The sequence below is a fragment of the Pituophis catenifer genome, unplaced genomic scaffold, assembly GCF_029215685.1.
Source record: "Pituophis catenifer annectens isolate HBS135680 unplaced genomic scaffold, rPitCat1.0.hap2 SCAF_7, whole genome shotgun sequence".
NCBI classification, from domain to species: Eukaryota; Metazoa; Chordata; class Lepidosauria; order Squamata; family Colubridae; genus Pituophis; species Pituophis catenifer.
In genome coordinates, this window is record NW_027256887.1 from 5,318,074 (window position 1) to 5,332,178 (window position 14,105).

The 14,105-nt window shown below is 41.5% G+C and overlaps 1 protein-coding gene across 2 annotated transcripts in view; it reads left to right on the top strand.

The window, feature by feature from the left end:
• The window catches only part of ATXN7L1 (ataxin 7 like 1), a 69,419-nt gene that overhangs the window by 21,099 nt on the left and 34,215 nt on the right, over nt 1–14,105 (top strand). For both annotated transcript variants that reach the window (XM_070947405.1, XM_070947406.1), the window contains exon 3: nt 12,826–12,930. In XM_070947405.1, the coding sequence (XP_070803506.1) occupies nt 12,826–12,930 (105 nt within the window). The remainder of the gene's footprint in view (nt 1–12,825; nt 12,931–14,105) is intronic.

Sequence of the window (14,105 nt, forward strand, 5' to 3'; positions counted from 1 at the left end):
TATTTACTTTGGTGGATGAACGTAGGTTTACTCTCCAGATTAATGAATCTTCAGGGCCAGCCTACCACATTTCAGATGTTTTTGGATTTCTTTGTTCAGGAGACATAATGTCATTCTGCAGCCACAGAAGTATGAAAAATCAAAACAACTAAATTGTTGTTTTTCCATTGATCATTTCCCCCTTACGGTGGTGCTGAAGATAGGATGCATTCAAGAGAAAGTGTGGAATTTCTTCAGGAAATTTTTGCTCGGTTCATAAAATTGTAGAATTGAGAAGTTAGAGATTCCGTAGATTATGTTGTTCCTCCTCCTACAGTGTGCAAAGAAAAATTGATTAAACTCATCTTCTATCAACCGTACTGTTAAGTTTTTTTCTTTTATTTAAGCAAAATCCAGGTAGCTGCAATATTTTCTGGTCTAGTTTTGTTGACAATGAAAAATAGTTCTTGACTATTTATTTTAGGGTACACTTTTGTCTATGTCAACATTAGTATTATATCTCCCCTCACTTTTCTCCAGGTTGAACATTCCACTTTCCTTCAACCTATTTTCCTAGGGCCTCCCTTTAAATCCCTGTGTCGTCTTTGTTCCTTCTGGTGCCATGTTCTGGTGCCATGAATCATACGCCATGTTCTAGGTACAACCTCATCACCACACAATAGAACAAAATAAGTACTTCACATGTCTTAGATGCATTGCTTTTTCTAACTCAACCCTAGGGCACATCAACCCTTCTACCAGATATCTATTGTGGTCTGCCAGCAGCCTGTGGAGCTGGCAGCAGTCAGAGAGTGAGGAGGCTGGGGAGGAACATGGGCCAGTCCTGGAGCCTGGGGAAGGCTCAGACGAGGGCTCTGCATCAGAATCAGAGATGGGGCCAGGGCCATCTGGGAGTTATGTGCGAACTCCGGAGCCTCCAGTCGGACATCAGAGAGGCAGAGGAACAGGAGGAACCTGTTCCTAGTTGCATATGCAGAGCTGTCAGAAGGCAAGAACAGTTAAAACAAAAGGGACAATTTGGGAGTAAGGCCTGTAGATGATTGGCCCATCCCATAAGGCTTAAAAGAGGAGCAAAGACACATGGGCCCTTTGCAGGAAAGCAAAGTTGTTAATTCTGTTCCCAGTCGGCATCTCTGTTTGATTCTGGGCTCTGTGTGGCTTTGCCAAGTAGGTCTTTGGCAGCGTGTCAAAGGAGATAAAGGTTGGTGATTATCCCGAAGGACTTCTCCCGAAGGTCCTTTTGCAACTAATTGGGACTCAGCTGTGAATGAACATAATTCACAGCTATTGCAATAAAATTTATAAAATAAAAGTTTTTTGGGACTACACGTGTGGTTTTAATGACTCAGGAAGCCTAGGTCACAACAGTATCTCCCATTGTTGGCGTATGTTCAGTTGATCCTCAGTGGTCACACCTATGTCCTACTTTGCAGTCTTTCCAAGCCACAACTCTCTCGTCGTGCAACTGCGTCCTACATTTTTTCCTCCCTAAATGTAAGCTTGTACTTTCCTCCCTGCTGAAGATACCTTGTTCCTCTCAGACCAGTCTTCCCACCCGTTCAGGTTAGATTATGATCGTGTGTTGTCATCTTGGCTGTTACGTTAAGTAGATAGCCACCACACCCAATTTTGTAACATCGGACTGTTTGACCCTGAGAAATATTCCATTGGTACCTCATAAGCAGCTTCTCTCGGACTTGATGTCGAGTCCTCAATGCTGGTTATCTGATTGAGGTTAGCCAGGCATTTATGGACCTGTTCTACAAAGCTTTCTGTGCATGCACAGATGGTCAAAACCGGGACGTGACGACGTCCCAGTTTTTTTTGTGGGGGGAGCCTCCCGCTGCCAGCGCTACCGGCTCTCAGATCCACCCACCACCGGCGCTACTGGCTTCCGTGAGCCAGATAGAGCCGGCAGCATTTCACCCCTGCTGTTCTACCATAGGTGTGCAAATAAGAATGTTGCGTGCCATCTCACAATCTTTCCTTGAAACCAAGAGTAATTATAGCCACAGTGTACTTTTTACCTTATTAAAGGAGGAAATACAGTTTGTCTCACAACTGGTCTGTTTTTGACAAAGTCATGCTTGATTTTAGAAATTGTACCTTAATATGCTGAACAAATACTGGGCTTTAGTATTTACACTTACATCTTTTCCGCTCATCAGTCAGTAATTATTGAGTTGTTCTTTTTTTCCCCCTTCCTTGAAAGAAACATATCGTTGACTCAACAAATTCCCACAGCTTTTCTTCAATATTTTAGGGTGTATTTCATCAAGGCCTAATGACTTTCAAATTAGCTAGAATATCCTTGCCTCAGTTCATTTTTACCCATGTTCCTCCTGTTTGGCGTTTGTTCCCAATTTACTATTCCGAGCGACGTTTCCTTTTGATGGCAACACAGAGGTGTAAAAATTGAGGTTCCTCTGTTTTCTCTTGATCTTCTCTCTATTTATCTTTGTTTATGGAGATTCTCAGTCATCCAGGTCAGCTCTGAAGAAGCTACTTGGATGAGAAGCGAAACGTCTTTAAAGAAAAACAAGAAGTCCACTTACCTCTTGAAAAAAAAAAGCACTTTTGGGATTCTATTTATCTTCTACTTTCCTGTTTTGCTATTGTTGACTTATTTCAAGAACACTTTGTCACCAAATTTTGCCTCATTAGCTTTAGTTCATTTTCCACCTTTGATCTTAAGTCTCACGTTTCTTGACCTGTAAATTTGTAGATTTCCTTTGTAATTCATCCATCTTTCCATTTCCCCAAAGTTTATTTCTTTAGTCTTCTCACCTTTGGAAGCTGCCCCTTTGAACACCTTGTCTTCATTAAATGCCTCTTCGCTTTCTTCCTCACTACCATTTTTGGAAATTGTACTACCTTTAATTTCAAAAGGAGCCAGCTACAATACCATTGTCTTCAAGGTTTTCTCACAGTGGATATTATTGTCTTTTATTAAAAAGGGTGTTTCTAAAACCTACAGTTTTCATTTGACTTTATTTTAACCTTGTTGTTGTTAAAATAGCAAACAATGTATGGTGACTTGTACCCAGCGTTCCCACTTCTTATATGTATAGTTAAGCGGCAAATCCAAGACAGCAGATTGCTGAAGGTTTTGATAAGAGAAAAGTTTCCCCAACTCAAGTAAAAAAAAAAAAATCTATTCGGCATGTTGTGTTTTGCCAGCAGGCTTTAGTAATCTCCTATCACAACCACTTCATGGTTTCGTGGGAAGCTTCAGTAATTTATTTTATCTACTTCTTCTGACTGATTTGGTTATCTGTAGCAAACTCCCACTAAGAGGTTCCTCCCGGTAATTAGCCTGTTTAACTTAATCCAGATGCTTTCTCTACTTGAAGCACCGTGAGTTCAGTGAGCCTTACTAAGGGTAGATTCATTCCAGCTTCATAATACCTCAGGGTTTCCACGTTTTTTATAACCCTGATTACATTTAATTCTTGCCATTGTTCCTCATGATATTCAACTCCGTACTTTGTGCAATGGTGTGAACATCTAATGGGGACGATGTCTCTCTCTCTCTTTTCTATATATCTTTCCATATTTCTTTGGTAAAACTATTCTGTTTTCCCCAAAATAAGACCTCCTCTGTTAATAAACCCAATCTGGCTTTTGACCGCATGGCAATAAGGCCAAGCGCTTATTTCAGGGTTCAAAAAAATATAAGACAGGGTCTTATTTTCGGGGAAACACGGTAGTAATGTCCAGAAAAACTCACTTTGCTGCATAATCAACCCCTTCCCTGCCAATTATGTAACTTGCCAGTTGTTTTTATGATGTTCACCCCTTGTTTCAAGTCTTCCAGACCCGCTTAGCCAGCTATTGTATAAAGATGTACCCTGTTTCCCTGAAAATAAGACCCAACTGGAAAATAAGCCCTAGCATGATTTTTCAGGATGCTCATAATATAAGCCCTACCCCAAAAATAAGCCTCAGTTAAGATCATCAGCCAGACGGACGCAATTAGCACCGTATTTCCCCCAATATAAGACCTAACCAGAAAATAAGCCCTAATGCAACTTTTGGAGCAAAAAAATAATATAAGACCCGGTCTTATTTTCGGGGAAACATAGTATTTTCCCTCCTGAGTGAAATTAATTCTCTGCAAAGCAGACTCTCTTCCCTGAATGGAACTTTCTTCCATTGTTGAAAAACCTAAACCTCTGTTGGTTGTTCCCGCATTGCAACCAGGCGTTCGCTTGTTGAGTTTTCCTCCTATTGGCTTTGCCTCCAGCAGGAAATATTGATGAGAACATCACCTTGGCCTCAAGACCTTCATGTTTCTTCTCATAGCCGTGAAGTCCCTCTTCCTATGTTGGACGTCATGCCATTCAACATGTGGATGTGTAGGAACTGGCTGTGGTTCCAATGAGCTTTGTGTCACATCTTGAATTTGGGCACCTACGAGACATGTCTGTTGCGGTCCGCCAGCAGCCTGCGGACCTGGCAGCGGAGTCGGACAGTGAGGAGGCTAGGGAGGACAATGAGCCAGTCCTGGAGTCTGACGAAGGCCCAGATGAGGGCTCTGTGTTGGAGGCAGAGATGGGGCCAGGGCCATCTGGGAGCGATGCGCGGACTCCGGAGCCTCCAGAGGCTGACAGCAGAGAGGCAGAGGAACAGGAGGAGCCTGTTCCTAGTGCACGTATGAGAAGAGCTGCCAGAAGGCAAGAGCAGCTGAAGAAAAAAGGACGACTCCGGAGTAAGGCCAGATGATGATTGGCCCCTCCCATAAGGCTTAAAAGAGCAGCAACGAGCTGTTGGGTTCTTTGTAGAAAAGCAAGTTGATTCCAGTGCTTCTTGTCAGCGTCTCTTGGACTTTGTGGGGTTTTTGCCAAGAAAAGCCTTTGGCCGGTTGCCAAAGACATCAAAGGTTGGTGATAAGGCCGGAGGGACTGGTTATAAAGAATTTGTTTTGGACTAAAGCTGAGAATGAATGAATTCTCAGCTGTTTTAATAAAATAAGGACTGAATTGTGTTTGGTAATCACTACTTGGGCCTCGGTCACAACAATGTCGAGATGAAAAATGGGTGCTTTTTTGTGTCCTTCCAGAAGGAGTCTTCTACAAACACAAGCTTTTCTCCTTGGTGATGGATCACTTTCTACCTGGATGAGCTGACAGTGCTTCATCTGTGGGTGTCTTTTATATCTCACTCATGTTTGTAAGGAAGCTATGAGTTGGAATTGACTGCCAAGATCTAAAGAAACAGAAATAATCTGGGTTGTTGTTTGGGTTCCGACGGTGACGTGTGGCCAACTGCTTTCGTTCCTATCCTTGGGTGAAATTGTCAACTTCACATTGTGAATTGTCAACTTCATGGTGAGCAATGGCATCCACACAACAAGTCTTCACTTGAACAAATGAGATGTAGGCATGAGATTCTGGCTTTCGTTTCACCAACCTCTGCTTCCAAGTTTGACATTTTACACAAACGGTGTCTGCTTTTCTATCGGGAGAGCGGCCAACATGGCACATCCGTTGCAGGGGATTGCCAGAACTTCATCACTGGCGATGTCTCCTCTATACATCAAAGGAAGCTGTGATGGTGGGCTCACTGTTAGGAAATTTCTCCTTAATTCCAGATTGCTTCTCTCCTTGATTAGTACATATTCACTAGCTTGAGCTGGCCATACAAAGTCACTGCTTATAGTTAACCTGCTTTCCCCCCCAAAATATACCAGTAGTAGGAACAATATGCATTTATGAGCTGCTGAAGTCTTAATTTCTTTGCACTTTATAGAGACTTCTTCCCGGACTATACCAGAAATATATAAAGGAATCTCCAGAGCATGACTTCCCATTAACTTCTCTGCTGTTCCCAATTATTATTATTTAACAAGGGGAAATTTTTCTATCCTCACCGATAAAGGGCCGAGGGACTTACTTCTTCCACTATCACACCCTAATTCTGTTCAATTTCACAATTGCCTCCTTTTCAAATCATTTCTGCTTTCTTCCCAGAATGCAAACGTCCATCTGTGCTTTCTGGGTGTTGACACGTGTCAAATATACATAATTCTAGCGGCACAAAAGTAATGCATCTCGGTAACCATTCAGCCTGTGGAATTGAAGGATAGATTTGAACCGTAGGCTTTTATCATACATTGAAATAAAAACTCAAAAGTAGGGGGGAAAAAATTCTGCCAAACATTTCATAAAACACACACAATCAAACTGATTATTCAGATAAATACCTTAATACGTCGTGACCTCATGCCCCCTCATATGATTGATTCATCTGTTTTGGCTCTCTCTCTTTTTAGGTTTTAAAAAGGAATGAGGCTGTTGACTTTTGGAAGTAACATTTCACAAAGACTACAATTTTTAAGTCCAATCCCTGAACCTTACAAAGTGTGAGTGAAACGGAGGGAGCTTTGCTTCTCTCCGATTCCAGTTAATTCCTTGTTTTAACATATTTTGCAGGCAAACGTCAGGCACCCTGGAAATTGACAGTTTTTATTAAAATGCATAAGGGTTGGCACTTTAAAAGTGGCAGTACCTTGCTGGTTGGCTTTAGAGTGCCCAATACAATTATTATAAGAGATAGAATCAAATCATAGATTTCTTGATACTACTCTGTTGTTCTTTTATCCTGTATTTTCTTCTCTGCTCTGAAGATTATTCAATGCCTGGATGAAGTCAAATAGAATCCTGTTGATTCTCTTGAACTTTTGCGATCTTGCTAGTTGTGTGAATTGTGTTTTGACTTGTTTTTCCTTCTTTAATGATTTTTTTTTTCGCCCGAGAGAGTGGTCACTGCATAATTCATTGCGCGACATTCTTGTTCATGGTTTCATTTTTCATATGAACTATCCTTCCTGACATACAATTCGCATTCTTTACATCTCTACTCTAGAACTATAATCTGCTTATCTATGTCAAGCAGGGCACCGTATACCTGTTGAATGGATCAGATTTATTTGTGGCCAAATGTACACTGCCTAGGAATAGGGTAGTTTTATAATCAATAAATAGATAAATCAGTGCTGGTTTTCCACTTTTCCAAAGTGACTGCACTTTGAAGTTTGTTCACATGGGGTAGCCTGAGATGATAATGCCGAGAATGAGCGATACAGGTAGTTCTTGACTTATAACAGTCCATTTAGTAGAATAGAATAGAATAACAGAGTTGGAAGGGACCTTGGAGGTCATCTAGTCCAACCCCCTGTCTAGGCAGGAAACCCTACACCTCTTCAGACAAATGGTTATCCAATCTCTTCTTAAAAACTTCGAGTGTTGGAGCATTCACAACTTCTGGAGGCAAGTTGTTCCACTGATTAATTGTTCTAACTGTCAGGAAATTTCTCCTTAGTTCTAGGTTGCTTCTCTCCTTCATTAGTTTCCATCCGTTGCTTCTTGTCCTGCCTTCAGGTGCTTTGGAGAATACCTTGACTCCCTCTTCTTTGTGGCAGCCCCTCAAATATTGAAACACTGCTATTATGTCTCCCATAGTCCTTTTTTTCATTAAACCAGACATTCCCAATTCTGTTCTTCATATGTTTTGGCCTCCAGTCCCCTAATCATCTTTGTTGCTCTTCTCTGCATTCTTTCTAGAGTCTCAACATCTTTTTTTACATCATTCTGACTAAAACTGGAAGCAGTATTTCCAAGTGTGGCCTTACCAAGGCATTGTAAAATGGTATTAACACTTTTTTTTTTTTAAATTTGATTTATATGCCGCCCTTCTCTGGAGACTCAGGGCGGCTTACAATGTGCTCAGCAATAGCCTTCATCCTTTTGTATATTTATACAAAATCAGCTTATTGCCCCCACAAACTGGGTCCTCAATTTACCTACCTTAGAAAGGATGGAAGGCTGAGTCAACCTTGAGCCTTGGCGAGATTCGAACCTGTAGTAATTGCAGGCAGCTGGTCTTAATAACCAGCTTAATAACAGGGTGCCTTAGACCACTGTACTACCAAGGCTCTTCACGTGATCTTGATTCTATTCCCTCTGTTTATGCAGCCTAGAACTGTGTTGGCTTTTTTGGCAGCTGCTGCACACAGCTGGCTCATATTTAAATGGTTGTCCACTAGGACTCCAAAATCCCTCTCACAGTTACTACTATTGAGCAAGGTACCACATAGACTGAACCTGTGCATTTTGTTTTCCTTGTCTAAATAGTGACCATTTGAAGTAACAACGGCACTGGAAAAAGGGGTCTTATGACCGTTTTTCATACTTAACGACTATCGCAGCATCTCCATGGTTATGTGGTCAAAATCCCAACGCTTGGCAACTGACTCATATTTGTGATGGTTGCCGTGTCCCGGGGGGGTCACGTGATCCCCTTTTTACGACCTTCTGACACGCAAAAGTCAACGAGGGGGATCCAGATTCGCTTTAAACCTGTGTTACTAACTTAACAACTGCGGTGAGAAAGGTCGTAAAATGGGGCAAAATTCACCGAACAACTGTCTCGCTTAGCAACAGAGATTTTGGGGCTCATTTGTGGTCGTAAGGCGAGGACTACCTGTACTTTTTTTTTTTTAAAGAAAAATTGTTGATCCTTATGGCAACAGGACACGATTGTGGATTGAGGTTTACTTTTACATTGATAACTGGATAGAGGCGCGATTGATTGCTGGCAAGTTGAAACAATTACTTAGATCCCATGTATGTAATCTCCAATAATCAAACAACCCTTTATTTTCAGGGTCTCTTATTACAGTAGGAAAGGTTTTTCTATCATTATGCTCTTCTTGAAAAATACAGATAACAGCCTGAGTTTGGTGTTGGGATTTTAAGACATAAAACAATGTCAGTTTGTAATGTACTCCTAGTACATTAACTGATGCAATATTACTGAAAATAATATTACTTTGTGGCTTCTCAGACTGTAATGCTGCTTTGCTAAATGCATGGTTTTGTTTAATGTTTAGTTTATTAGTCATAATAAAGTAGCTCTTGGCTCTTTTATTGCTTGCACTTTACTCGTGCAGAGTCAGGAAGGTTCGTATCTTTGCTTCTAAGAATGTCTGTGTATTTTGTGTACTGTTTTGCAGGAATGAGAATAACATTTAAAAAGGGACGCAGTGGTTCAGTGGCTAAGACGATGAGCTTGTCGGTCGAAAGGTCGGCAGCTCAGCGGTTCGAATCCCGAGTGCCGCGTAACGGGGTGAGCTCCCGTTACTTGTCCCAGATTCTGCCAACCTAGCAGTTCGAAAGCACGTAAAAAATGCAAGTAGAAAAATAGGAACCACCTTTGCTGGGAAGGTAACAGCGTTCCATGCGCCTTTGGAGTTGAGTCATGCCGGCCACATGACCACGGAGACATCTTCAGACAGCGCTGGCTCTTTGGCTTTGAAACGGAGATGAGCACCGCCCCCTAGAGTCAGGAACGACTAGCACATATGTGCGAGGGGAACCTTTACCTTTACCTAATGTAACATTTAACTTACAAAGTTTTAGGGTCTCCGTTTACCTTTACTGAAGTGAGCAGGCGCGTAAAATTATTGAATATTAACTGCTCAGAGAAGGGTAGGGAAAATGAGCATTGGGTTTGTAACATGGATTCTATTTTTATGTCCTTCCACTTCAAGAGCACTGAAGTAGGTTTTTTTTTTTTTTTGCTGTGCTTCTCAAAATAAAACAGATCATGTTCATTCTGTGTGTAAAAAAAAATCCCTCCCTCCAAATTCTTCCAGAAGTATATATTGGAGGCTTTATATTGACTTTTTTTTTTTGGCATGAGGGTTTATAGCTTCATTATACAAACGGCTACACCGATTTCTTATTAGCAACGTTCTTTGCAGAGAAATGCCCCTTTGGGGATATAGTGGCATCCTTCCATTGTTTCCTGTGAGCCCAAGTGTTTTACCTCATAATTTTAAATATTTGCTAGGTCTGTATTCCTTTGTTTTATTTTTTTTTCTTCTGTGGCATTTTGATCGCTCAGAGAGGATTCTTTTTATTTATTTATTTTATTTGTCATGAGTTTGTGACTAAAACTGATACTTAGATTACCCTGTTTCCCCGAAAATAAGCCCTCCCCAAAAATATTTAAACGCAGAGCTGGAAATCAGGTAAGACGGCAAGAGGAGCCCCATCTTGCTCCTCGCACCCCAAAATAATAAGACCTCCCCGAAAATAAGGCTGCATGAGTTGGACTTCTACAATCTTCTCTCGTGTGGTTGAGAGAGTTTTGAAGTTGTGGGGTCCTTGGTGCTCTCTGAGCTTGGTTGTTTGTTGCAGAGGTCTCTGGCAACGTCCTGCAAGAAAACCACCAAATTCAAGAGACCACCAAGGACCCCACAGTTCAACCTTGAGCTACTCTCCTCCTTTCTACAGATAGTCCTTGACTTACCACAGTTCACTTAGGGACCATTCGAAGTTACAACAGCACTGAAACAAGTGACTTATGGCCATTTTTCACACTTACGAACATTAGCATCCCTGTGGTCATGTGATTTACATTCGGGTGCTTGACAACTGACCCACGGAAGTCGATGCTGAAACCAGATTCACTTAACGACGTGTGACTAATTTAACAACTGCAGTGATTCACTTAACAAATGTGTCAAAGTCGTAAAAGGAGGCAAAACTTACTTAGCAAATTTCTCACTTAACAACATAAATTTTGGGCTCCGTTGTGGTTGTAAATTGAGGACCCACCCGTATTGGCATTAATATTTCCTTCTATTGGCATTTGGGAAGTGGAAATGCAATATATCTACTTTTTTTTCAAATTTTATTGATTTTTTTTAAAATTACATTTCTTAGTGCTTAATAAACATTGTGTTGTCTGGGTATTTAATTTGTTTAACAATTCAGATTATATTCTTCATCTCCACCCCTTTTTTCCAATCACTGGTAAAAATTTGATAATATTCTGTGTCTTCTTTCTGCTTAATTTTCAATGTCAATCTGTCCATGTCTGCGCAGTCTAGTATGTACTTAATTACCTCTTCGTCTCGCGGTGTTTCTTCATTTTTCCAATATTTTATTTTTTTTATTTTTTTTCAATTTATATTGTGCAAATATAATCCTTGCTGCTGTTACAGCATTAAATACACACTTTTCTTATCTAATTTTTCTGATATTATACCGAATAAAAACAGTTCAGATTTAAAATCTTACATGATTCCCTATCAGCTTTTCTAGCCACCTGTATATCTTTGCCCCCATTTTTTTTTTGTTTTAGCACAAGTCCACCACATATGATAAAATGTGCCCGTCTTTTGATTACATTTCTCAATACATCTACTATTTTGATTCTTGTCCTTATTCCTAGATTAGAAAATATAAAATGAAATATTGGGGAGTGGGGGGAAGGAGACCAGTCGACTCATAACTGTCTTTACTCAAGGGCACAAGGAGACATTGATCAAAATTTGTTAGTAGATTTACTCAGAATATATTCCTGATTGGGTAGCTATCATATTTCTTTGGTCACAAGAGATGCTCAGCGCTTGGATTGCCTATTTTTGGGTCTTATCTGGGACGTATATTCTGCCTTTTTTTTTCTTTTCTTTTTTTTGCACTACTCATACCAAATGCTTTTGCCCTGTTTCATCAGGAGCCAAGTTTCCTAAGAGATTATCCTTGGAAAAGGGATTTCTGCTTATTTCTTGAAATAAATATTGAAATTAGATGGAAGAGAAAGACGAGAGCACGGGGATACAATGGTGATGCATTTTTACTCCGATATTAATCCAATAATCTCCAATAATCTGATACTGCAAATAACCCAAATGCTCGATTTAGACCAGTTTAGTTAGTGACCGTTCCAAGTTACAACAGCACTGACTTATGGCCGTTTTTCACTCCTACGACTGTTGCAGCATTCCCATGGTCACATGATCAAAATTAACTCACTTGACAACTGACTCATATTTACGACGGTGGCAGTCGTCCGGAGTCATGTGATTCCGTTTTCCGACCTTCTGGCCTGCAAAGTCAATGGGAAAATCCAGATTCGCTTAACAGACTAATTTAACAACTTGCAGTGATTCACTTAGCAACGGTGAAAGAAATGAACGAAATTTAGCATCTGCGGCAAGAAATCTAGCAACTGTGGCAGGAAATTTTTTACAACGGGGCAAAATTCACCTAACAAATGTCTTGCTTAGCATCAGAAAATGTTGGGCTCAGTTGTGGTCATAAGTCGAGGACTTCCTGTACTTCATTCCCAGTTTGCATAAAAAGTTGAACATTAATGTAGAAATAGTTGGGTACGTCTATGCTGGTAGGAGCACCACAGTTGCAATTTGCAATTCTATACAGCCAGTCCTCGACTTAAGACCACAAACTTTTACAACTTTTGTTGTAAAGCGAAACATTTGTTAAGTGAGTTTTGCCTCGTTTTACGAACTTTCATGCCCCAGTTGCTAAGTGAAACAACAGCGACCGTGTTGTTAAGTGAATCTTTCTTCCCCCGTTGACTTTGGCTTGTCAGAAGGTCACAAAATGGATCCACGTCACCCTGGGAACACCCTGCAACCGTCATTAATATGAGTCAGGCGTCTGAATTTGGATCATGTGACCACGGGGATGCTGCAAGGGTTGTGCGTGCGAAAAACGGTCCTAAGTCACTTTTTCCAGGGCCTTCGTAACTTTAAATGGTCACTAAACAAACTGTTGTACGTCGAGGACTACCTGTGCATACATACCTATCATACATCCCCTAAATTCAGAAGGACTTACTTCTGAATAAAGCATGCAAACATCTCTTCTTCTTCTTTTTTTGGGGTGCTTTTAAAGAAAAAAAATACAATATTTTACCTTTTTGAAAAGGAAGTTTCTTTTTTCTTTTTTTTCCTCCTAAGGACAGCTTCTAATGTTTGTATATATGTATTTCTTAACTTTCCCACAGATATGCACTTATTTGGCCACTATCCAGCTCATGATGATTTCTATCTAGTTGTGTGCAATAGCTGCAATCAGGTTATCAAGCCACAGGTTTTCCAGTCCCACTGCGGTAAGTGACACGTTTTGTTCGTGGATTATGGCTCGGTTGACTTCCGTTTAATGTGCCTCCCTCGGTTGGAATTCTGAATAGAAAGGGGGGGGGCGGGAAACAAGATACGTGGATTTGCTTGTGACCGATTCGGGGCGGTGGAGGGGGAACGGCGTGGCAGAAGATGGCCCTCTGTGTACAGGTAGTGTTCTGCCCCAGCTACGGACCCCAAAGAACGCAGCACACACAAAGTCCGTTCAAACCTCAATTTACTGAATAAACCAGTCTTTTACAACAACGGCTGTTAATTAATGGCATTAACAGCCGCCAAGAATTCAAAGAATAATAACTGAAAACTTACTATGGCTGGCAGAATGCCCAGAAGCAATTTGCAGGAAGCTGATAAGAGAACAAGATCAAGATGCGAAGGAGAGTGAACGAAGTTGTTCCCTGCAAATTGCCTCAGTCGTCGTCCTTCCTTAAATAGGCTAAGGGAGTGGCCAATTAGCCCCAAGCCTTACTCTCGAGGAGACCTCCTCCTGAGGAGCCACTCCTGCCTTTTGGCAGCTCTGCGCGCCCGTGCATCGAGAAGAGGCTCCTCCTCTTCGTCCTCTTCACTTATAGGAGCTTCTGGAGGTTCTGAAGGCCCTGGCTGAATCCCTGCCTCTGGCACCACATCTTCTCCAGTCTCCTCATTGTCTGACTCAAGTGCCAGCTGCACAGGCTGCTGGCGTAGCATCACACCAGCCTCCTCGCTGTCGGAATCAGCTACTAGCTGCACAGGCTGCATACGGGCCACGACAGGTAGTCCTTGACTTACAACAGTTTGTTTAGTGACCGTTCAAAGTTAACAACGGCACTGAAAAAAAATGTGACTTATGCTTTTCACACTTACGACCTTTCCAGCATCCTCCCCCATGATCGCGTGATCGAAATTCAGCTGCTTGGCAACCGGTTCATACTTAACGACCGTTGCTGTGTTCCCCCTGGGTGATGCTCCCCCTTTTGCAACCTTCTGACGAGGAGAGATTCAACCTGGAAACAAGGAGAAATTTTCTGACAGTGAGAGCAATCAACCCTTGGAACAGAAGTTGCCTTCAGAAGTTGTGGGAGCTTCATCCCTGGAAGCTTTCAAGAAGAGACGGGACTGCCGTCTGTCAGAAACGGTGTAGGGTCTCCTGCTTGGGCGGGGGGTT